The sequence below is a fragment of the Ursus americanus genome, chromosome 16 (assembly GCF_024610735.1).
Source record: "Ursus americanus isolate L20-20 chromosome 16, mUrsAme1.1.p, whole genome shotgun sequence".
NCBI classification, from domain to species: domain Eukaryota; kingdom Metazoa; phylum Chordata; class Mammalia; order Carnivora; family Ursidae; genus Ursus; species Ursus americanus.
In genome coordinates this window covers 9,414,187-9,436,607 of record NC_142142.1, presented here as the reverse complement: position 1 = coordinate 9,436,607, position 22,421 = coordinate 9,414,187, and the positions used below count along the sequence as shown (strand labels likewise).

The window sequence follows — 22,421 nt, the reverse complement described above, 5'->3', positions numbered from 1 at the left end:
CCGCTAATGGCAGTGGCCACACCGTGCTAGAATTACTTCATTCCACGTCCGACCCTCTCCGGACTGTGAGCTCTCCAGACAGGGACTGTAGCTGCATCCTCTGTGGCCTCCTCAGGCCCAGCCCGGGCCTCACACAGAAGAGGTGGGCTGTTGGGTCCGCAGAGGAATTCTATCCCAGAAGTGGTCTCTTCTTCAAGTTTAACTTTCCTGATTCTTCTGTTCTTCACAGAACATGGCTTCCAGACTCCACACCGCTGCCCTCATCTCAATAGGCTCTACTTGGCTAATGCGCCTTTAACCTGTGTTACTCGGAATTGAAGATAACATGACCGGTATGGGATGGCGGATGCGAGATGTGTCCGCCTGTGCTGGGCCCTGAGGACACAGGGAAGGATCTGACTTCGTCCCTGATTCAAGGAACTCACAGCTTTGTGGAGGAGACATAGCTGTAAATAAAATTTATAATAAACTGTTACAAGTACCATAAGAGAAGTTTGTACAGAGTACTATGGAAACATAAAAGAAGAGGTGAGAAATCGTAAAAAAGAGGAGGGGCAGAAAAGGCAGAAAAGGCTCAAGGGGACATAGAATTAGAATTCTAGGTTGTAAATTAAAAAATAAAATAAAAAACCACCTCAAATTAGCTCAAATGAAAAGTGAGTATCTTTTCAAACTCAAACTCAAAAGTTTAGGGCTTGACTTCAGGCACAGATCGATCCAGGAAGAGGTAGCAGGTAAGGGTGAGTTAGCCAACTCCAGGAAGAAGGTGCTCCAGGCAGAGAGAATAGCACAGTGAAGGCCTGGAGGGGCTAGAGAGCAGGTGGGTATTTGAGGAACTGTGGGCTGTCCTCCTGCTTCTTTCTAGAGTGAACAGCCTGGGTTTACAGCCTCCTCCCATATTCGTTCATTCTCCTGCTCCTCTCCCCTACTCCTTGCCCAGAGCAGGATAAAGAGGAGTGGGACAGGCCCCCACCCATCAGACTGTTGTCCCTCCTGCTTGCCTCTCCAGATGCTCACCACCCTTCTCCACCCACCACAGGCCTCCTTGCTCTGGAGCTTCCACTGGGTTAGGGCAAAGGCAGATAGTGGTAGAAGACCGTAAAAAAGGGAAGGAGTAGGAGGAGAGGAGGGTACTTACTTCTCTCCCTGTTGGGTCAGCAGGGGTTGAGATGGGTTGGGCTGGGTTGGGTGCAGTCTCTACCAAAAGCTACAGTTCCAGCCTGCTGGCCTTTGCAGTCTCTAGTAACCCCTTCCTCCCCTGCCCTCTGAACCTCGCTGTGCTGTCCTTCCCCACCGTTGCTAGCCAGGGGGATGGCGCCATTCCTTGCTGGTTTCCTAAACCCTCCTCGTACTCTATTCAAATTACCAGCTGTTTCCTGCCAGAAGGCTGCCTGACACACGGCCCTCACCTGCACCAGAGGTGTGTGTGGGGGGGGCATGCTGGGCCCTGTGAAATGCTGGGCGCCCATGAGGGGATAGTGTTATTCAGCTCAATTTGATTCCACCATACTCACCTCTCTCCAGCCTGACCCAGGGCCCAGGGTTGTCCTAAGCACTTTACACACTTTATGTAGTCTTCACAGCAAATAACAAACCCACAAAGGTGAATTCTGACTGTGTTTTACAAAGAGGAAAGTGGGGGCGCTTGGGTGGCTCAGTCGGTTAAGCATCTGCTTTTGGCTCAGGTCATGATCCCAAGGTCCTGGGACTGGGATCAAGCCCCACATCAGGATCCCTGCTCAGTGGGGAGCCTGCCTCTCCCTCTCCCTCTGCCTGCCACTCTCCCTGCCTGTGCTCTCTCTCTCTCTGTCATAGAAATGAATAAAATCTTTAAAACAAAGGAGGAGGGGGGGGGGAGGAGGAGGAGAGGAAAGCGGCTCAGCTGAAGGTCTGCCCAAGTTCATATAGTTAGAGGCAGGTCCATGGTTTGAACTCAAGTCAGGACTCCAAAGGCCGTGCATTAAACAGCACCCCTATGCCCCCCACCCTGCTTTCGTCACAGGTCAAGTGAAAGAACCAAATGGGACAGCTGGTGCTTTTCAGACTCTGAAGAGCCAACACACCTGGTTGGCCTGAGAACTGTGGCATGTCCTACCCCTCCCAGAAGGCCAGGCTGAGCGCTAGAAGGTCAGAGCTGGCAGAGGCCCCAGAGATCAGATAACCTCACCCCCTCCTGTGCCCAGGAGGAAACAGCCCTAAGTGGTTCCCCTTAGGTCCCACACTCCTGCAGGAACCAGAAGTAGAATCCAGAATGTCTGCAGACACCCCATAAACATATCAGCGAGAAGGATGTGGCATTCCTCTCAGAGAAGAGTTTAGAAGAGAGAGAAGGGATGGGGATCGGGATGGGGGGTGGGACTATAGGATTTCAGATTTGGGGGATGCAAGGCATGTCAGAGCCCATCGAGAAGACTTCTCTGATACCAACTCTGACAAGGAAGCTCTGCTTGCACACCTCTCCCATGATGAGAAGCCCATTCCGGCCAGAGGCAGCCTGTTCATACTCCCCATGAGCAGAAACCTAGGTCCTGTGACTCCTCCGTCCCCAAGCACACTTGTTCTGCGTCTCCTCTCTGGGATCCATAGAACATGTCTGCTCCCTCTGCCTCAGATATGTGAGCCATGCTCACAGCACACTTAATCCCCTCTTCTCACTTTCTCTTGGCTAAGAATCTCTGGGTGCCCTCCTCCCTCCTCTCTCTCTCTGCCCAAATCAGGGCCATTCTCCAAGGCCTACGTGTTTCAGTTGTACAACCATTTACCCTACTTCCACTAATAACATCCATATTAGGGAATCATACCCCCACCAACTTTAAGTTTATGTGTTATTTTTTATTAAGTTTATGTGTTTTAATTATTAATTTTTTATTAATCATGCATTATTTTATTATTTGATTTAATTAAATTTATTTAATTTATTATAAATAAATTATCATTTATTATCTTTATTAAGGTATAATTGGCACATAACATCATATTAGTTTCAGGCATACAACATAAAGATTCAATATTTACGTACATTGCGACGTGTTCACCAATAAGTCTAGTTAACACCTTACATAGTTACAAAAATCTTTTTCTTGTGATGAGAACGTTTAAGATCTACTCTCAGCAGGGCGCCTGGGTGGCACAGTCGTTAAGCGTCTGCCTTCGGCTCAGGGTGTGATCCCGGCGTTCTGGGATTGAGCCCCACATCAGGCTCCTCCTCTAGGAGGCTGCTTCTTCCTCTCCCACTCCCCCTGCTTGTGTTCCCTCCCTCGCTGGCTGTCTCTATCTCTTCAAAAAAATAAATAAAATAAAATAAAATCTTAAAAAAAAAAAGATCTACTCTCAGCGACTTTCAAATATGCAGCACAGTGTTAGTCAACTATAGTCACCAGGCTGTACATTATGTCCCCATGACTTGTTTATTTTATAACTGGAAGTTTGTACCTTTTGATTGCCTTCACCCATCTCTCCCAGCCAAGTTTATGTGGTTTGAGTAAAGATGACACCCCTGGGGGTGCCTGGGTGGCACAGCGGTTGAGCGTCTGCCTTCGGCTCAGGGCGTGAACCCGGCGTTATGGGATCGAGCCCCACATCAGGCTCCTCCACTATGAGCCTGCTTCTTCCTTTCCCACTCCCCCTGCTTGTGTTCCCTCTCTCGCTGGCTGTCTCTATCTCTGTCGAATAAATAAATAAATAAAATCTTAAAAAAAAAAAATTAAAAAAAAAAAAGATGACACCACTGCCAGCTTCTTTCCCTGGCTTCTATGATTGGTGCTGGGATGGGCACTGGGCCTGTTTCAGGACAATGAGAGTCAGACCCAGACTTCTGCCAGGAGGGCTGTGGGGGAAAGAAGTTCTTCCTACTGGTTTTACAGACAGGATAGAGTGTATACATGAAACTGCAGGCAGCCATCTTGTTACCACAAAGTGGGATCCTGCCTCAGAATGGAGCAACAGTGAGAAAAGTAGAGCCCAAAGATGCAAAGAGACAGCTTCCTGAAGACATCATCTAAGCTCCTGGATCCAACCATGCCTGAAGCCAATCCTCTGAATTTTGTAATTCCATTAGCCAATAAATTCCCTTTTCTACTTAAGTCAGTTTGAGTTGGGTTTTCTGCCTGTTGCAGCTAAGATTCCTGACTGAGACTCACTTCCTCTGCAAATCTTGGTCCTCACTTATCCTACTTTCTTCTGCCTTCCCATAACCCTTATTGTTTAAATCATAAGATTCAAAAGTCCATATTTACAACACCATGAATGCACATGCCCTCATTAATAGTCATTAATAGTCATTCTCTATGGAACACTTGCTATGTGCCAGGTACCAGGTAAAGCACTTTATAAATAATATCTCACTGTAATCCACAGATGGAGCTATTTTTATCCTCATTCTACAGATAAGGAAACTAAGACTCAGAGAGGTTAGGCTCTCACAGCCAATAAGTGTCAGGGCTAGGATTCAAACCCAGCTCTGTTGGACCCCAGAGGCAGTGTTCTGGACCACTTGCTTCCCCAGACATAGCATGTGTGAGGGGGTGGTGGGGAGAGGGTACCACGGAGATCTTTAGTCTCCTGACACCACACCATCCCACCCTTGTTGGGGGTCTTTTCACTGCTCTGTGCTGCTTGCAGAGGCAGGAGAAAGGTGATGCTCAGAATAAGACAAAGTGTTCTGAAGGTCAAACTGACAGGCCAAGAGGAGACAAATCACAGAAGTACAGCCCGCTGGTAAGTAATGGAATAAAATAACTTGATGTGACCATGAAGCTTTCTCTTTTAACTTTTAACACTATCGACAGACACAATCCATGCTCGTCCTACCTCCCAACCCTTCTCCCCCAACTTACTAGACAGACGTGGACTTACATCCTGTGTATTCTATGGTGAAAAAGACACACCTGGTCTGTGCTCTCGGAGTGCTCACAGTCTGATCGGAAAGGCAGACGTCAAGCCAATACACAGGTAAACAGAAGACCAGGTGGAGTTCTCTGAAGAAAACAAACAGGAAACCGGAGTGGTGATGGTTCCACTTACTGAGAGAATGAAGACGGAGAGGAGCCGGGGAAGGAAGTCAAGGGTCCCAGTCCCAATGTATCATCCAGAGATGTCAAGTGGGTGGTCAGATACACGAGTCTACTGCTCAAAGGAGAGCTCTGGCCTAGAGGTTGAAAAAGCATCCTGTTAGCCTTCCAGGCTCTCAAGTTCCTTTTTTTTTTTTTTTTTTTAAGATTTATTTATTTATTTGAGAGAGAGAGAGAGAACAAGGGGGGGTGCAGAGGGAGAGAGAGAATCTCAAACAGACTTCCGCTGAGCACGGAGCACGGAGCCAGTGCAGGGCTTCATCTCAGTGCCCTGAGATCAGACCCAAGCCGAAACCAAGACTCAGACGCTTTAACCCACTGCACCATCCAGTCAGCCCCCAGGCTCTCTCGGGTTCCATTACCTCTTTGAAGTTTTCCCTGATAACATCATTCCTAGTGATCTCCATTTCATGACATTCATTCATTCATTCATTCATTCAATCATTCAACACATTCGCAGTAAGAATCTACTCTGTGCAGACTTCGTGTTGCCCTAGTGCCCTCAAAGACCGTATTTTCTAGGTGTGGAGTCAACAAATAGAGTAGACAATTATAACACAGACTGCTAAGTGCCGTGTCCAAGACAAGGGCAAGGGGCCATAGGAGAATGTGTCAGCCCGGGCCTGCAGGAAGCAGACGGCCATCTCAGGCCTGTAATTTGAGGAGGCTCTATTCACAGAGGTGGGCAGGGAGTAGGGAAGCCACGAGGGATCACAAAGTACCCTGGAGCTGGAAACATTTGGGCTTCATTACCTCCCCAGAGCCGTAGGGGAGAGGGAAGGGGGTGGTCACAGGAACGCAGAAACAGCACTCTGAGATGGGGTGGACAGACACAAGCTGGCAGCTTCAGCTAGGGGATGCAGCAAGAGAAACAACAGCAAAAGGTTTTGGGTTTTTTTTTTTAAGTTAAATATATCAGATGATGTTAGGTTACTAAAAAACAAGGCAGAAAAGGGAAGGGAGGGCAGCGGAAGGGAGGGATCAGGATTTGTAAACTGAATGGTCGGGGAAGACCTCAGCAAGAAGGTGGCTCTTAAGTAAAGACTTGAAGGAGGTAGCTCTCCAGGTGAGTCTTCACCTGACCCCTGCAGTCAGCCCACCCCACTCCCCTGCCCAGCCTGTCCCAAGGTCAGGGCCTATCTCTAACTTCTTTGTATTAGAGTTCCCCGACGATCTTTCAGACTATGGTCTCCCTGGGACAGGAATCCTGGTCCATCCTTTCTTTTCTCACCTAATAACAATAGGAGTGCATGCATCATGCTGGGCCCAGCTCTCAGCCCATTACACACACTGGGTCCTCTAAACACGGCAGCAAATCTGCAAGGCACAGGTAAAGAAAATGAGGCAGCTCAGTCCATTTTCCAAGAACCCCTTAGCCAGCTGGCTTCCCTAACAGGGTTCCTGCTCCATCCTCACTCCAGAGCAAGGAAAGGGGAGGACAGGACTTAAGTTTCTGAAGGGCCAAAAAAGGAACAGAAATTAGGCATATACTTTGTGTCTCCGATGGGTACAAGGACCAAAGGGTAGAAATAACAAGAGGCAGTTTTTGTTAAAACATGGAAACGTCCTAACAATCAGAGCCTTGGCTGCCTTGGAAGCAATGAGCTCCTTGTCACTAAAGGTATACAAGAGAAGCTAGACAATCTCATGTCAAAAATGGAATATAGGGGATGTTTAGGTAAGGGATTTGATCAGATGACTCAGGAGTCCTTTCAACTTCGGTTCTATCACTAAATGATTCTAGAACTCTAAGATGGTGTGATTCTAAGACTGTGATTCTAAATCCCTATCTTCAAAGAACTCAATCTAGTAGATGAGGTGGGCAAATAGTTACTTTTGATAACGGTAATCAAAGTCCTATAGAGTAAATGCAAGGCCCTGGGCAGAACGGGGGAAGGAGCCCTACCTGAGCCAGGGCTGGCTCCTCAAGGCTGATCTTAAGAACCACTGGCATCAGATTTGGAAATCAATCTTTTTCTTTTCTTTTTTCTTTTCTTTTTTCTTTTTTCTTTTTTTTCTTTTTTCTTTTTTCTTCTTTCCTTTCCTTTCCTTTCTTCCTTTCTTCCTTCCTTTCTCTTTCTTTCTCTCTCTCTCTCTTTCTTTCTTCTTTCTTTCTCTCTCTCTTTCCCTTCCTTCCTTCCTTCCTTCCTTCCTTCCTTCCTTCCTTCCTTCCTTCCTTCCTTCCTTCCTTTCTTTTATGCTAGTTTCTGAGCTCCATTCCGGATTTCCTGGATCAGAACCTCTGGATTAGGACCCAAAAGTCAACTTTACCAGAAAGAGCTCTAAGGTGATTCCTAGGCAGACTGAAATTTGATACTTCATGCCCAGGGTCAGGATGACTTCCTTGAGAGGTGATTAATCAGACTGAGAAAAAGGAGTAGGTGGGTCAAAATATGCAACCACAGAAACAACAGGGAAGTTACGGGTTTTGATAAGGAATAGCAATCCTGTACAGCATTCTCTCGGTGTGGTGGGCCTTTTTAAAATGATAGCTCTTCTTAAATATAATCTGAGATTCTATGATAAGGGTGTGTGCCTCGGATAGCCTGGAACAGATCTTTGTTTGCAAGGGAGCAAGAGCTGGCCTCGGTTTATTATTAATTATGCCATGGTGGGAGGCTGTTAAAGAGGGCTCTGATAAGGACTCCCACAGAGTCCCCTAGAGGCTGTTCCCAACCACCGTCCACTCCTCCGCAGATAGCCACCCCCTCTCCCCCCCGCCCCACCCATTTCCCAGCTGTCCCTGTCTGCTTGTCTTTCCTCGAGCCTGCAGTGTCACCGGCAAGAAAGCAGTAGTGTGAGGGAGGGCCTGGTGGCCAGAAAGTGCAGGGTGCTCTGGGGCAGGGACCAGTGAAGTATGGCTGGACAACAGTGGTCCAGGCATGTGAGGAGCTGTTGAGACTTGGAAGGAGGGGACATCCGCTGGGGTGAAGGAGAGAAAGTGACACAGTGAATTCTGAGTCTGAGTTCCACCCCTGACTTCTGTGGGGAGCCTGAGCAAGTCCCTTCCCCAGACTGGGCCTCTGCATTCCTGTCTGGAAAAGACAGTTTGTGTTAGAAGCAGATGATTTCTCCAGTGACCAATGGATTTAATATTCTGGATTCTACAATCTCACCTGACCCAAACCACTCCCATGCGAAGCATGCGTTTAGGAACTTGACCCATTTCCAGTGAGGAGCAGTGACTTGCCCACCACCACACAGCCACTTAGGAGCAAAGCCTGATTCCACCAGCACCCAACGCTCAGCCTGGCTTTTGGGAGATCAGCCTCGGGCTGGGCAAGCTGAAGCAAACTGAGAGGCACTCGGCCTCCTGTCCAGGAAGCAGGCGCTGCAGGGGACGGAAGGGTCGGAGCCCACGCCGCGTGTGGCCGAGGAGCTGGGCGGAGGCGCCCGAAGCCAGCCTGGGGCGAAGTGGGTGTGCTAGGGGCCGGGCGGGGCCGGGGGAGGAGGCGCCCTGGGGAAGGTTAAAGGGAGCAGAGCGCGGGTCGGGGCGCAGAGCCGAGGGGGCGTGGGCTGTGTGCACACCCGCAGACGGAGCGCTGACGAGCCCAGGGTGCGGGGTCCTACCGAGAGACGGGCGCCCCTCGGAGTCTTGCCGAGAGGCAGGTAAGGCACACTCGCAGGGTCCGGAAGGCTGCGCTGCAGCCGGGGGTAGAAGTGAGGGGTCTTCCCGCCTCCCTTGAGAACGCCGACCGGAGGTGGGGGGCGGCTCACATACCGGGCTGGTTCTCCCCAGAACCGAGCTGCAGGGATCCCGGGGCCCCACGTGGGAGTGCGGAGCTGGGCTTGCACTAGCACTCACGCGCCCCGGGACGGCGGCTCGAAAGCTCTTTCCGCGTCCACAGATACGCAGGCGAACACCGGCGGGGGCCGCAGCGAACGCAGACGCAGAAACGGCCCTCGGGGACCCCGCGCGGTTTTCTTGTTTGGCCGGAGCTGCTAGCTCCGCGGAGCCGACCTGCCCGTTCGCTACTGCATTGTGCCCCGCGCCTGGGGACTCCCAAAGGCACCGTCTGTTGCTAATAACAGAAGTCTAGGTTGGGAGTCAGGAGACTGGGTTCTAGTTTATAGATTGTGTAAACCTGTTCAAGTCCCCTACCCGCTGTATGCCTTGTACTTTCTTTTCCTGGGTCACCACCTGTTAAATGGGTCTCTAGGTCCTGTCGTCTGCACGCTCCATGTGGCATGAGGGGCAAGGGCTCTGGACCTTGGAAAGTCGATGAGTTCAGACGGACCCTTGTATGAGGGCCCGTGAAGAGTATCTCCTCCAATCCCTTCTCCCCACTCTTCACCAATTTGCATGTGGGGAAACTGAGGCCCAGCGGAGCGATAGCTTGCCCAGGGACGCACCAGGAATGGGAGAGAAGCAGAACGAACCCAAGACTCCTCACTTCTAGTCCAGGGCTCTCTCCACTTCACCTACAAAGGTGTATCGTAAACGCGTAAGCTCCTCATTATCTCCTGGCATCCATCCACTTTGCTGGTTCCAAATGGAGGAGCCCCTTGCTTGAGGCAGGGAAACTGCTTTCGATTATCTTGACTCCTTAAGATGATAACCAACACCCTTCTTCATCCCTCACTCACTTGACACATCTCAAAACACATTTCTATCCATAAACTAAAGGGGTGGATGCTCCAAATACCTACTAAGAGGGAGGTAAGAAAGAACCCCCAGCTTACTGATGGGGAACATGAGGCCCAGAGTGGAGTCATCCCTTGACCAAGACACATGGCTAGACATGGCCTAATAGGGGCATGACTCTGATTCCAATTCTGGTGTGTTCTCCATCAACTATAGGACTACCGGATGGTACCCCTAAATGAAAAGGGACTACAGGGCTGATCAGAGTATGAGAAACAAGGAAGGCATTTTTTTTTTTTTTTAAGATTTATTTACTTATTTGAGAGAAAGAATCTCAAGGGGACTCTGCACTGTGTGCAGAGCCCAAGGGGGGGCGCTTATCTCACGACCCTGAGGTCAGGACCTGAGCTGAGACCAAGAGTCGGATGCTTAACATACTGCGCCACCCAGGAGCCCCAAGGCAGGCTTTCGAAGGAGGAAAGTGTGTCCGAGAATCAAGAAGAGTCCTAAGAGCCTGCTGACTTCTCCCAAGGAAAGAGAACCAAAGGGAGGTGGGAGGGACAACATAGGGATGGCTGTTCTTGGTAATCTGCAGGTGGGGGTAGGGAAATAGAAGAGGAAATCAGATCGCCCAATAATTCTCTCTTATGCTTCTATAATACTTGGCAATTTCTAAAACACCTTCCCCCCTGTTGTGTCTCCCAGTCCCCATGTAAGGTAAACAGGGCAGGGATAATTATCCCCATCTCATATATGAGTTTCAGAGGAAATAAATGCAGTGCTCAAGGTCACATAGCCAAGCATACAGCCAAGATTGGAACCATCAAAGGCACACATGAAAGGCAAGATCACAGGCTGGGTGACTGGGAATTGGACTGTATGTGTGCAATGGGTGGGTGTGTGTGGCCACACCTGGGTAGGTACACAGGGAAGAGAGTGGAAAAACCACTGCTAGTGTTTTGGGGCCAAGAATGTCTGCCCTTTGGATTGAATGGGGTTCAGGTACAGGGAACGTCAGGGCTTCCAAAGAAGCTTCTAAAGATTCCTCCTCCTCTGAGTCCCTTCTCTGCCTGACCAAGATGGCTTTTTTTCTTTGAGCTTCCCCTTTCCCAAACCAAATGGTATCTGTTTCTGCTCTCGAAGTTGCTTTTTAAGTACTTACCGTAAATTGTTTTCATGAATGTGTATGTGTGTGCTGGATGGGGGATGGTCTAATAAGAAGAGGCACTGATTCATTTATTCTTGAGAACCTACTGTGTGCTCAGGCCCAGGGAATAAAGAACTGTATGAGGCACGGGTCTTTGCCCTCACAACTCACAGCACATAGTTTAGCATACGTATTTATAGGTATTGATACCTACACACACACATACACTTTCAGTACAGCACAGTGCTCAAATAGGGTTTTATGTAAAGCACTTTAGGAACAGACAAGAGGGAGAGACTAACTGGCTAGGGAGGGGGGAAGGGAGAGGGGGTGTCTCAGGAGAGGGTCTACAGAGGTGACATTGGAGTTGGGTCTTAAAGGATGAATAGGAGTTCACCAGGAAGATAAAAAGAGGAAGGGACCTCCTCTGCCAAAGAAAACAGCATAAACAAAGGCAAGAAGTGTGCAAGTGTGGGGCGCCTGGGTAGCGCAGTCGTTAAGCGTCTGCCTTCGGCTCAGGGCGTGATCCCGGTGTTATGGGATCGAGTCCCACATCGGGCTCCTCCGCTGGGAGCCTGCTTCTTCCTCTCCCACTCCCCTGCTGTGTTCCCTCTCTCGCTGGCTGTCTCTCTGTCACATAAATAAATAAAATCTTAAAAAAAAAAAAAAAAAGAAGTGTGCAAGTGCAAGCAATGTTTGGAGAATGGCCTGCAGTTCAGTATCATGTGGCACAGAGTACTGGGGAGAGCTGTGGTGAGATGGGGCTAGAGGCAGGGTCACATCCAAAGAAGCTTAAATGACAATCTGAGGAGGTTAGATTGTCCTACAGGCAACAGGGAACTAAAAGTAGAAACGTCTGTGGACAGGATACTACTTGTGGTCCCAGCGCTACCCCTGGACTGAGACCTTGCGTAGGTGATTTCCTCAGGGAGGGGGCGCTCTGCTTCTTCTGGTTGAATGGGGTTTGTACCAACAACATGAGTATTAAGATCCCTTCCAGCTCAGATTTTATTCCTGTGTCTCTTTCCAACTCTGTGTTAAGTTCCATTCCTTTAACTCCTCTCTCACTCCACTGGCTCCCCAGTCAGGGGTGGTGATAAAACCCCTTGAGGGACCAAAGGCAAAACTGTGTGGTCTCAGGGGTTGTCACTGGATCCCCTATCTTCTTTGTGTGACTCCCCCCCCCCCAACCGCCTCTCCTTTCTACCTTCCCAGGCACTTAAAACGTTCATTCTGAAAGAGTAGCTGAAACAGAGCAGTGGGGAACCCAAAAGAACCAATGGCGGAGTTTCTCTTTTCCCCAGAGAAACCTGAAAGAAAACCTAAGATGCCCAGTTCATCCTTCAGATCACAGCTTTACACCTCCACCCCCAACTTAGATACCTGTGAGTTCAAGTCAAGAACATTTAGGGATGGGGCACCTGGCTGGCTCAGTTGGTAAAGCGTTCAACTCTTGATCTCAGGGTCATGAGTTCATGCCTCATGCTGGGCATAGAGCTTACTTAAAAAAAAAAAAAAAAAAAGGAACATTCAGGAAGAACCTGTTAATGTGCAGGAAATACCAACAGAGTGTAGAGGAAGAGAGTGCTCCTGGCTTGTTTGGGGGAACAGGAGTGAGTCTGGAGCAGAAGGGACCACTGGAGATGAGATTATAAAGGAAGGTTAACTCCTCCAAAACATGCCAACTTCCCCCCTTTCCAGATCCTTGATTGGTGAGAATCTGCAGTGCAGGAAAAAGCAGTAATAATGGAGTTAGAGGACCCGATTCCCCAGAACACGGGGAGACTGTGTTCGGTGTGATGCACAACTCAGATGCCAGGGAATGTTGCCACTGGGAGTGGAAAGAGCACCTGAACAGCACATGCCCCCGAAGACCCTGTTCTCATCGGACCTCTGGCCTTCACGATACCTACACAGTCCTGCCATTTTGGGCAAGTCACCTCCCCTCCTGGAGCTTCGCTTTTCCCCATCTACAAAATGGAGGAGTTGGCCTAGAATCTAGATTCTATCTTTCAAATCTCTTTCAGCGTGGTCAGTCACTGTTCACCTTCCTCTTAACTGGTCTATCTTCTGTTTCAAATTAAGAACTCTCCAAAGCAGGGGTGCCTGGGTGGCTCAGTCGTTGAGCGTCTGCCTTTGGCTCAGGGCATGATCCTGGCGTTCTGGGATCGAGCCCCACATCAGGCTCCTCCGCTGGGAGCCTGCTTCTTCCTCTCCCACTCCCCCTGCTTGTGTTCTCTCTCTCGCTGACTGTCTCTCTCTCTGTCAAATAAATAAATAAAATCTTAAAAAAAAAAAGAACTCTCCAAAGCAGAGCTCCATCTCCCGCTGTTATGAACTTTATAATCAGTGACTCATCTTGACGAGGGCAGCCACAGAGCTCAGAAAGAGGAAAAAAATTCACAGTGATGCCAATGGCCAATCCTTGGACTTAGAGGCAGTGCGAAGAGAACCAACCTGTCCCTTTATCAGCTCTCTGTTTCCCGACGCAGCGGGATGCCCTTGCACCCGGGCCCTCACTCCTACCCCAACCCAGCACCTAAAGATACGTAACAGTGGCTTCTTTGCCTCTCCTGTCAGAACCACAAACATTGGGGTCTATCCAGAGAGGCCCTGGAAGGAGGATCTGAGGAATGTATGGTTTCATGAACCTTTACTGTCCTCACTGAACCCCGCCTCGGAGCCCACCCTGTCCCCCACACTGTCCCTCCACCCCCACCTCCACCCCAGCAGGCACAGAGTCTGCCTGCTTCCCTGGCTAGATCACCTGGGCAGATGGGCCGTTAAGAGGAAAAACGAACAAGCCAACCGATTTGGCTCTCCGTTTATCTAGGCAGGAATATTCAGTGTAACTCAGTCCTGGGGCTCAGTTATGTCTTAATCTGTGAGAACAATGGCTGCAGGCTTCTCTATCTCGGGACTTACATGGCTCTAGAAAGACCCCAAAATGCCTCTTCCACCAACCTATCCACAATTTCCCGTAATCTCACAGTGTGGTTTTGTGATCTGTACCCTCGTGGGATGTTACAGCTGACTTTACCAGATTATGTAGATAAAACCCCTTCATTTCACAGATGCGGGCAGAAGCTGAGGCCCAGAAAAGGGAAGTCACATGCCCTAAGTCACACAAGTAGCAGCTGAACCAAGACAGCTCCTCGGGTTTCCATTTCCTTCACTGTAAGATGAAGGAGGTTAACTAGAGGTTAGACCAGATGGACTTGGAACGTCCTGCCAGCCTCTGCTCTGCAAAAATAAAATGGCCGCCACATCTGTGCCATTTTCTTCTTTAATCGTCACAATGATCTAGTGCTGATGGTGTGACGGTGTTTTACCCAGTCATTGGGAACATCGTTTGTTCCTATGTAAAATATCGACCCAGTGGCCAGCTGCCATTCTGCCACACACTTCATTCCCTTGGGTCTCAGGCTCCTTCAACCTTTTAGAGGTTTCTGCTAAGATACCTGTACCCTTGGGAAAGGCAATATTTGAGTCTGCACTATTAGCTGGTGTCTGAGCAGGAGTCGACCTGTTAAACCGAGGCTTCTCGTAAAGTCACCCAATGGAGACGTTGCGGGCCTGGAGTTGAGGGACAGCAGTGAGATGTCCCTTGGCCACTACACAGTTCCTGTAACTGCAACTCTAGGCTGGCCTGACCCAGCTGCTGCAGGAAAGGGAGGAGCGGTGGGAGGGGGTTAGCACCCACAGCAAGGCTATTGCACAACCCTTGGGGCCCCAGCCTTGGGAGATCCACCCTGGCTCTGAAGAGATTTCTGGGTGTCTGATTCTTCCCTTTCCTGCCTCGTCCCCTGCTTTCCAGCTCTGGGCCTTCCCAGCTCCCAAAGTCAATACTGAGACCCCAGATGTATCCAGAGACACCCTGAAGAGGCTGAGGGACTGAGGAGCCCGAGGACACCCATAGGGAGATTCCTGAAGCTGACTCAGAGCCACAGAGGATTTGCCTGTGATTTGGTGAGTCTTCCAGATTCAGGTTGCCCTTCCTCTGCCCTGTCAGTTAAAACTAGCTTGTAAGGATATCTAAGAAAACAGGTAACAGTGACTGCTCTGGGAAAGAGTCCTGGACCTCTGGGAACGGGGAGACTTCATCTTCATTGTCCGTACTGTGTCTGTGTGTTTCCTTCTCAAAAATGGAGAATAGATTTAAAATTTTTTTCCACCATAATAAAACTGTATGCTCAAGCCAGCCTGGAGGGAGGCAGGGCAGGGATGATGTCGTTTTTAATTATGGTAAAAAAAAAAGTACATAAAATTTACCCTATTATCCATTTTTAAGCATGCAGCTCAGTAGTATTAACTATATTCATACTGTTGTGCAACAGATTTCTAGAACTTTTTCATTTATTTTTAAAGATTTTATTTGTCAGAGAGAGGGCGCACAAGCAGGGGGAGCGGCAGGCAGAGGGAGAAGCAGGCTCCTGCTGAGCAAGGAGCCTGATGTGGGCCTTGATCCCAGGATCCAACGATCATGACCTGAGCTGAAGGCAGACACTTAACCGACTGAGCCATCCAGGTGTCCCTAGAACTTTCTCATCTTGCAAAAATGAAACTCTGTACCCGTTGAACAACTCCCGATGATAATCGTTTCGACAGATGAGGAAACTAAAGCCCAAACAAGGCAAGAAGCCCATTTCTTTCAAAGTGGGCTCCTCCAGGCACCCCATCTGTCTGTTATCTCCCTGTAAAACTGTCTGAGGCCCCTTCTTCCCTAAACGCTTCCCCACATGCCTCTCACATCTCACACCCCTTCCCGTCCCCACCTTGTCATCCCCATGGCCCCAGGGACTCTGTGTATTCTACCCGAACTATTTCAAGACCCTTGTTCTCTCCCTGCCTCAATTCTTACCCCCTCCAGTCCACATAGCAGCCAGAGTGTCCTTTCAAAGCAGAAATCTTATCATTGTATTCCCTTTTAAAATACTGTTCCATGGCTCTTCCCCAACTACAGGATAAAGTCCAACTCTGCAGCCTGGCATTCAAGGCTCTCTGTGACCTTGTTCAGGACAGCCTCTCTATCCTGCGTCCTATCTTATCCTTCCACACATCTTACACTCCAACCCCTTTTTGCTACTTTCTGTTCTTCTAAACATTCTTTTTGTCATGCTTGTTCACCTCTTTGCTTTTCTTACTGTTACTTCCAAAACACCCTTCAACGTCCAACTCAGATGCCTCTATCACTGTGAAACTCTCTGAGCCCTGATGAGAATTTGTCTCTTCTTTCTCTAAGCCCCAGTAGTCCCTGGCTTGTCACCTGTATTACAGATCAGCTGGCAGTGTGTCCCTAAGTGCAGGGACTAGGTCTGAGCCTCCCAACCTCCCAGCAGGAGGCCTGCCCAAGAGTGAGCCTCCATAAATGATGACTGGCTGAATGATTAGTTGAGCCATTAATTCGTTGTGTTGCTGCTACTTTCCATTGGCTGATATGAGGAAAGCAGAAGGCAGAAATTTCTTACCTGACAAGGGGGCTAGTAGTTGAGAACCTCTGCCTCCTGGATCTTAAGTCCGCGAGCCCTTGTTCTCTTCCCTTCCTCCATCCAGACAAGGTAGTCCAAGCATCACATAGCAGGGAGCCCCAAAGGCCTTGCATGAAATGTAGGCCAGTCCTGGGTGACTGCTGTAGTTTTCAGATTTTTCCCTCCCAACTTCTGTATTCATAGAGTTGTTCATAAATATTGGTCATGGTCATAACTGTCATCTTTTCTGGGGAAGAGACCATATGGTTAAGAGTCAAAGTTTGTTAACTTTGGTTGGTTGACAACTCTACCTAGATAAAGGAGGGCTTTGGAACCAGTCGGTGAACTCTGAGTGTGTGGTCTATGGAGAAGTCCCTAAAGTAGTCATCTTTACTGGAGACCCCTGAGGGAAAAACATCCAGCCAGTTACAAGGTAGACCCTGGGGAAGCACAACACCCAGCCAGTCTCAGGATAGTTCCCTAGCCTTGAGGGAGAGACACAGTCCTGCTGACCAGGAGCATGTGGTCTGCTGATACCCTTTTCAATAACAAGAGAATAGCCACACGTTGCCTTATATGTAAGTGCTGGCCAAAAGGGAAGGCTGTGCTGATAAAGCTTGTGGAGTATGGTTAGGGGGTAGGAGGTACTGGGGGCACCTGGGTGGCTCGGTTGGTTAAGCGTCTGCCTTTGGCTCACCTCATGATCTCAGAGTCTTGGGATCGAGTTCTGCATCGGGTTCCCTGCTCAACGGGGAGTGTGCTTCTCCCTCTGCCTCTCACCCCCTCTCATGCTTGCTCTCTCTCTCAAATAAATAAATAAATAAAATCTTTAAAAAAAGGGGGGGGTAGGGAGCACTCAATGAAGTCTTCCTGAAAGAAATGAGTGTGGAGTCTTGTTTAAAAATGACATGGTTTTTCAGAGATTAGGATACAAGGCTGTCTTTGGGTATTTTTCTATATTTATAGACTAAGAATCTCTGAGAGGAAGGAGAAGGGACATATATTATACACCAGGTACACAGTGACTTTTTGTCACAAGGAAGGATAGTTGAGATGTCTGTGTCTTCTCTCTCTGGGGTAGGCAAAACCCCAAACCAGACTGAGTGATCCTTTCACTCCCCTGCCCTTAGGCCCAACCCTGTTCTTCTTTTCCCCAGTGTCTGCAGTGATTATCAGCCTCTTCCTGCTTCCCCCACCACCTCATTTCCAACAGAATTTCCCCCTAGAGTGTTTGGGACACAGGATGCTTGAGAGATCAAATGACCCTGCCTCTGGCCTCCAAGTAGGGTGCAATCTAAGCTATCCCCAAACATCTTGTAAATGCTGCCTGTGGAATATAAAAAAGATCTGTGTTGAAGGAGCGTTCTGGGAAATGTCTTCTGATGGTGCAACACAGTCCTGCCGAGACCTGGCCCAGGAGCCAAAGGAGCTCCAAGCCAGCCATCACAGAAAGGGACTCTGTCTTGGCTCTCCTTCCAATATTCTCTGATCATGGACAGGCCACTTAATTCTCTCTGGGTCTCGGTTTCCCTGTGTATAAAATGGAAGGAGTTAGAGTAAATAACCCCAAATGCCCTGGTAGCCTAAATCTCAGTGATTCATAGAATCAAAAAAAAAAAAAAAAGATTAATATGGCTTACAGTGGTCAAGGAAGGCATTATGCCACGAGTATATACTGAGCGGCTATTGAATGCTGTCTCAAGTGCTTGTATGTAGCAGTTAGTAAAACAGACACAGTCCCTGCCTTCATTACCTTATAGTCTAATGGAGAAGACAGACCAGTAAACAAGTAGGTAGAATAAACTGTGATGTTGGGATTTTAGCTGGGGTCTGAAGCGGTCGGGAGGGAATTCAAGCTGCAGGTGACAGAAGCCATCCCCTCTCTCTTTTCTGTCACCAGCAGAGCGTCCTCCAGTTCTTTGGCCACTTGCGTCCCTGTTGCTATGGAGACCACCAACGGCACTGAGACCTGGTATGAGAGCCTGCACGCGGTGCTGAAGGCTCTAAATGCTACTCTTCACAGCAACTTGCTCTGCCGGCCAGGGCCAGACAACCTGCCTGAGGAGCGGCGGGCCAGCCTACCTGGCCGTGATGACAACTCCTACATGTACATTCTCTTCGTCATGTTTCTATTTGCTGCCACTGTGGGCAGCCTCATCCTGGGATATACCCGCTCACGCAAAGTGGACAAGCGCAGTGACCCCTATCACGTGTACATCAAGAACCGTGTGTCTATGATCTAATGCTGGGGGCTGCGAATGGCAGCATATCACGACACCAGAACTCAGTGATGGACCACATCAGGCCTCAGTGTCCCCATCTGTAAGATCAACAAGAAACAGTCCTAAGGGAGGTCATCATTAGGGTGGGAGGAGAGGGGCTGGCAGACCTGGGCCTTGTGGATAAAGATTTTTTTTCCCAGTAAAGGTAGACTTTATAGACAGTGGGAGCCCCATGGACAAATATATAGAAGTAGCAAGAGATAATAACCAATGCCTGGCCCCGTGGCTAGAGTGCTGGGGGTTAGGGGCGAGAGGCTGGAGGAAGGAGAAGAGGAAGTTGTAGCAGAGGGAGATGAAACAGGAAGACGCATTGAGGACACATTTTTTAAGAAAGATTTTATTTATTTGAAAGAGAGAGCACAAGCAGGGGGAGGGGCAGAGGGAGAAGGAGAAGCAGACTCCCCACTTAGCTGGGAGCCCAATGCAGGACTTGATCCTGGGACTCCGGGATCATGACCTGGGATGAGGGCAGACGCTTAACCAACTGAGCTACCCAGGCACTCCTGAGGACACATTTTTTGATGTGCTATCTTCAACGACCATGAGAAGCAGCAGTAATAATCCCATATCACAGATAAGAATCTAAGTAATGTGACTTATATTTGTTCACATTTTATGTGTTCTAAGACATTTAATGTTTGTGATTTTACCCCCTGTGAGGGAAGCAAAGTAAGTACCATTCTGGCCATTTGGGCCAGCGCAGGGCCACTGCTAGAACTAGGAACTCTGGTTTCCTTGCCTCGTGCTTTTCAAAACTGCACCACACAGGACAGGTTCCAGGGCTGAAACGTCTATAACTCTGGGGGCCCTCCTTAAGAAAAAGAATTAAAAAATACCCTGCTTTTGCAAATATTACCAACACATGTGACCACGTGAATACATTACTAGGACCCGTCCTAAGACCCTAAGGAGCCGTGCATTGCAGGGCCTGAATGTTGACATGTTTTAGCTCCATGGGTCATGGGCCTCTCCAGCCGGGTCACAGCACCCTTCCTAGCCACATCTCCAGTCATACCCTCTAATATAGCATCTTCTGATTTGATGAAATTCTGTGAGTTTTCTGATACCAAACTAAAATCTGCTTCTAGAAGATTATTATCACATCTAGAAGATTATCAAATTCAAAGGAGAGTATGCGAAACAGGTACCTGGTTCAGTGGAAAGATTCTGGTATATGAATGTGCTGGTTGCTTCTCTCTCTGATCCTTTTTCCTCTTCAGCACAATGAAATAGTTAGACTTGAAAGTTTCTAAGGGCTCTATCAGTTCTGACATTCTGGACTTCACAGACATTAGGTTAAATCATAAAATTGTGTTTGTAGGTCAAAAAGCAGCTGACGGGGGCGCCTGGGTGGCACAGCGGTTGGGCGTCTGCCTTCGGCTCAGGGTGTGATCCGGGCGCTGTGGGATCGAGCCCCACATCAGGCTCCTCTGCTATGAGCCTGCTTCTTCCTCTCCCACTCCCCCTGCTTGTGTTCCTCTCTCGCTGGCTATCTCTGTCTCTGTCGAATAAATTTAAAAAAAAAAGAAAAAAGAAAAAAAAAAGCAGCTGACGATCAGTAGTTTTCCTATGGTTCAGTCTCATATGTGCAATGTGGTAATTGACTACCCTACAAGCTACAAATCTCAGGCTGGAACCTCCCACTGTTCTGTTTGATTCTATTTAAGGGATCTACATGGGGTCTCCAGAAGGCCCTATTGAAACATGCATATTTGTATATTTCAAAAACTCTAAAAGAATATTTTAATTGCCATTATCTCTGAAGAGAAGGATTGTGGGTGATTTTCCCTTTCTACTTAAAAAATTTATGTAATATTTGATTTATTTGACCATGAGTATGTTGCTTGTATAATAAGGGGTGGGGGAATCTATTTCCACTTTGAAAAAATAAAAATAAATGCCTGTGTTTCTTGAATGAAGGATCACAGAACACATTCACTCCCATGAGCAGTGAGTTGTGTTCACTCCCTCTAAATCTGTGCTGAGCATCCCCCCCTTTGTGTTCAAGCCTTTCCCTAGCTCTTCTTGAAGGAGAAGGCGAAGACCTGCTTTGGAAGATTTGACATATGGAAAGACAACAGATTCAGAAATCTGCAACTGAATGGGACTTTAGAGACCACCCAGCCCAAACTCCCAAATAAAACAGGAAATGCAATTAAGTATAGGAATGGTCAGGCTAAAAGGGTTCTAAGAAATGAGATTGAGTAGATTTAGAGGACTCAGAGAAAGGTAGAATTTGAACTGGACTTTGAAAGAGGACTGATCTAAATGGGTGAAGTAAAAGAGGAGAACAAGACGAAGGAAGCTTGGGGGTAGAAATGTGGTGAAAACACATTCTTAAAGACAGTGGTTGGCTGGGAAATTGAGCAGGAAGCAGGCCCAGTGTGGCATCCCTGGGACTTCAGTGGCCCTACCCATGGAAGTGGCTCCCCTTCACACAGTCCTTACACTTAACAGGGATTAATAATAAAATAATATAAATTCTTTTGCTTGCAAGTTGCAGAAACCCAATGTATATTAGCATTAACACAAAAGGGGATTTATTGAGGGGAGCGTGGAGTAGTCAGTCACAAGGTCAGAAGAAGAGCTACAGACACCAGGGCAACTCCAGGGCCTAGAGCTACTTATTGGTCTGAATTCACAAGTAGGAGCTCAATATACCTCATTACTCTTCTCCCCCAGTTCTACCCCACACCCACTGTCCTGAGTTCAGTGGCACTTCCTCCTGGAGGCACAGGATCTTTTATCTGCACTGGTTCTGCCCTCTGCTGGCCAGATCCCAGCACATCACGTTGAACCCTCAAAGCAAAACCTCAGTAAGCGCTCATTCAACAAATATTTACTGAGGGCCTACTATGTGCAAAGCACGCATCTTGGCACTCTTGGGATGCATGAGTAAAAAAGATCCAAGAAGATCAAAGAAACTCTGCCCTAACACTTAAGAGCATTTACTAGATGTCAGCTAGTGTTCTAAGCATTTTATATACATTAACTCATTAGCTCTTAATACCTTCATAACAACCCTAATTAGTAGGTATTCCTTATAATGGCTTCAGCAGAGCCCACAGGGTCTTCATCTAACAGCTGCACCACCTTCAACCCAGTCTTGGCTCCATGGTACACCCGACCCAGGGTGTGGATCTGCATAGTCCCTAGAAATGAATGGGGAAGTGATCTGGGGAAATGATAGCAGGGCACTGATGCTGATAGCTTGAGGCTGGGTTCCCTAGAAACAGAGTTTGAGACAGGCATTTGTTGATGGGGCACTTTTCAGGAAAAACCTGCAAGGGAGAAAGAACAAAGTGTGTCTCGGGTCATGTCTAGCCCTGGCCTGATCCACAGGGAACTGGTCTACATGGCTGGGGCACAAACCCCACCGCAGGATTACACCCCCTTGAGGCCAGGGGCTGGTCTTTTATGTCCCCATATCAGCGAGGCATTGGTTGTGGGCCGCTTTGGTGGGGAGGGGGGACAGGAGGAGGATTGTAAGGAGGATCTCATCCGCTGAGGGCAATTGTCTGGAGACAAGGTGGCACCCGTGAGCCACTGCAGGCTAGCACAGCACAGGAAGAAAGCTAAGCAACGAAGTTGTCTGGGTTGGAGGTTTGCAACAGCCTGGCTCCTAGGGCAGGTTCTGAAGCTCGGTATTCATCACAGAATTGCCCCACCTTTTGTGGCTATCATTTTCTGCCCCGTGTCCCACATCATTGGCTGCTGGCTGCTAGAGGGGGTACTTAACCTCCCAGGGGTGCTCACATTTGGCTGAGGCCAAATCTCTGGAAGAGGGAGCAGCTCCAAACTGATGGCAGCCAATGCCCGCAGCAGCTGGGGCAGGGGGCCTCTTTGGGCTCCATCAGCGTCCACTACAGA

The 22,421-nt window shown here is 48.6% G+C and overlaps 1 protein-coding gene and 1 long non-coding RNA gene across 8 annotated transcripts in view; one reads left to right on the top strand and one right to left on the bottom strand.

Moving 5' to 3' along the window:
- The window catches only part of LOC123804190 (uncharacterized), a 66,937-nt gene that overhangs the window by 5,982 nt on the left and 38,534 nt on the right, over window positions 1-22,421 (bottom strand). The window contains exons 3-4 of one of the 3 annotated variants that reach the window (XR_015726933.1): window positions 16,270-16,516; window positions 5,023-5,146 (exon numbers count right to left, since the gene is read on the bottom strand). This is a non-coding gene — a long non-coding RNA (uncharacterized LOC123804190). Of the gene's footprint in view, window positions 1-5,022; window positions 5,147-8,639; window positions 13,516-16,269; window positions 16,517-22,421 lie in introns of those variants that run through there. The other 2 variants (XR_015726932.1, XR_015726934.1) reach the window with 2 other exon arrangements.
- Window positions 8,461-20,498, top strand: KCNE3 (potassium voltage-gated channel subfamily E regulatory subunit 3). 5 transcript variants are annotated; one of them, XM_087868161.1, is made up of 3 exons: window positions 8,461-8,483; window positions 14,619-14,770; window positions 18,173-20,498. In XM_087868161.1, exon 3 carries the CDS (start codon window positions 18,213-18,215, stop codon window positions 18,510-18,512), a length of 300 nt encoding a protein of 99 aa, XP_087724287.1. In that variant the 5' UTR covers window positions 8,461-8,483; window positions 14,619-14,770; window positions 18,173-18,212; the 3' UTR covers window positions 18,513-20,498. The 5 variants fall into 5 exon arrangements, with proteins under 5 accessions (XP_087724287.1, XP_045672184.1, XP_045672180.1 ...); XM_045816224.2 differs by lacking the exon at window positions 8,461-8,483 and adding an exon at window positions 8,522-8,678; XM_045816225.2 differs by lacking the exon at window positions 8,461-8,483 and adding an exon at window positions 8,522-8,678 and having other exon boundaries at window positions 18,170-20,498.

Excerpts from the sequence above, each read along its gene's own strand:
- KCNE3 (XM_087868161.1), top strand. The coding sequence starts at position 18,213 with ATGGAGACCACCAACGGCACTGAGACCTGGTATGAGAGCCTGCACGCG.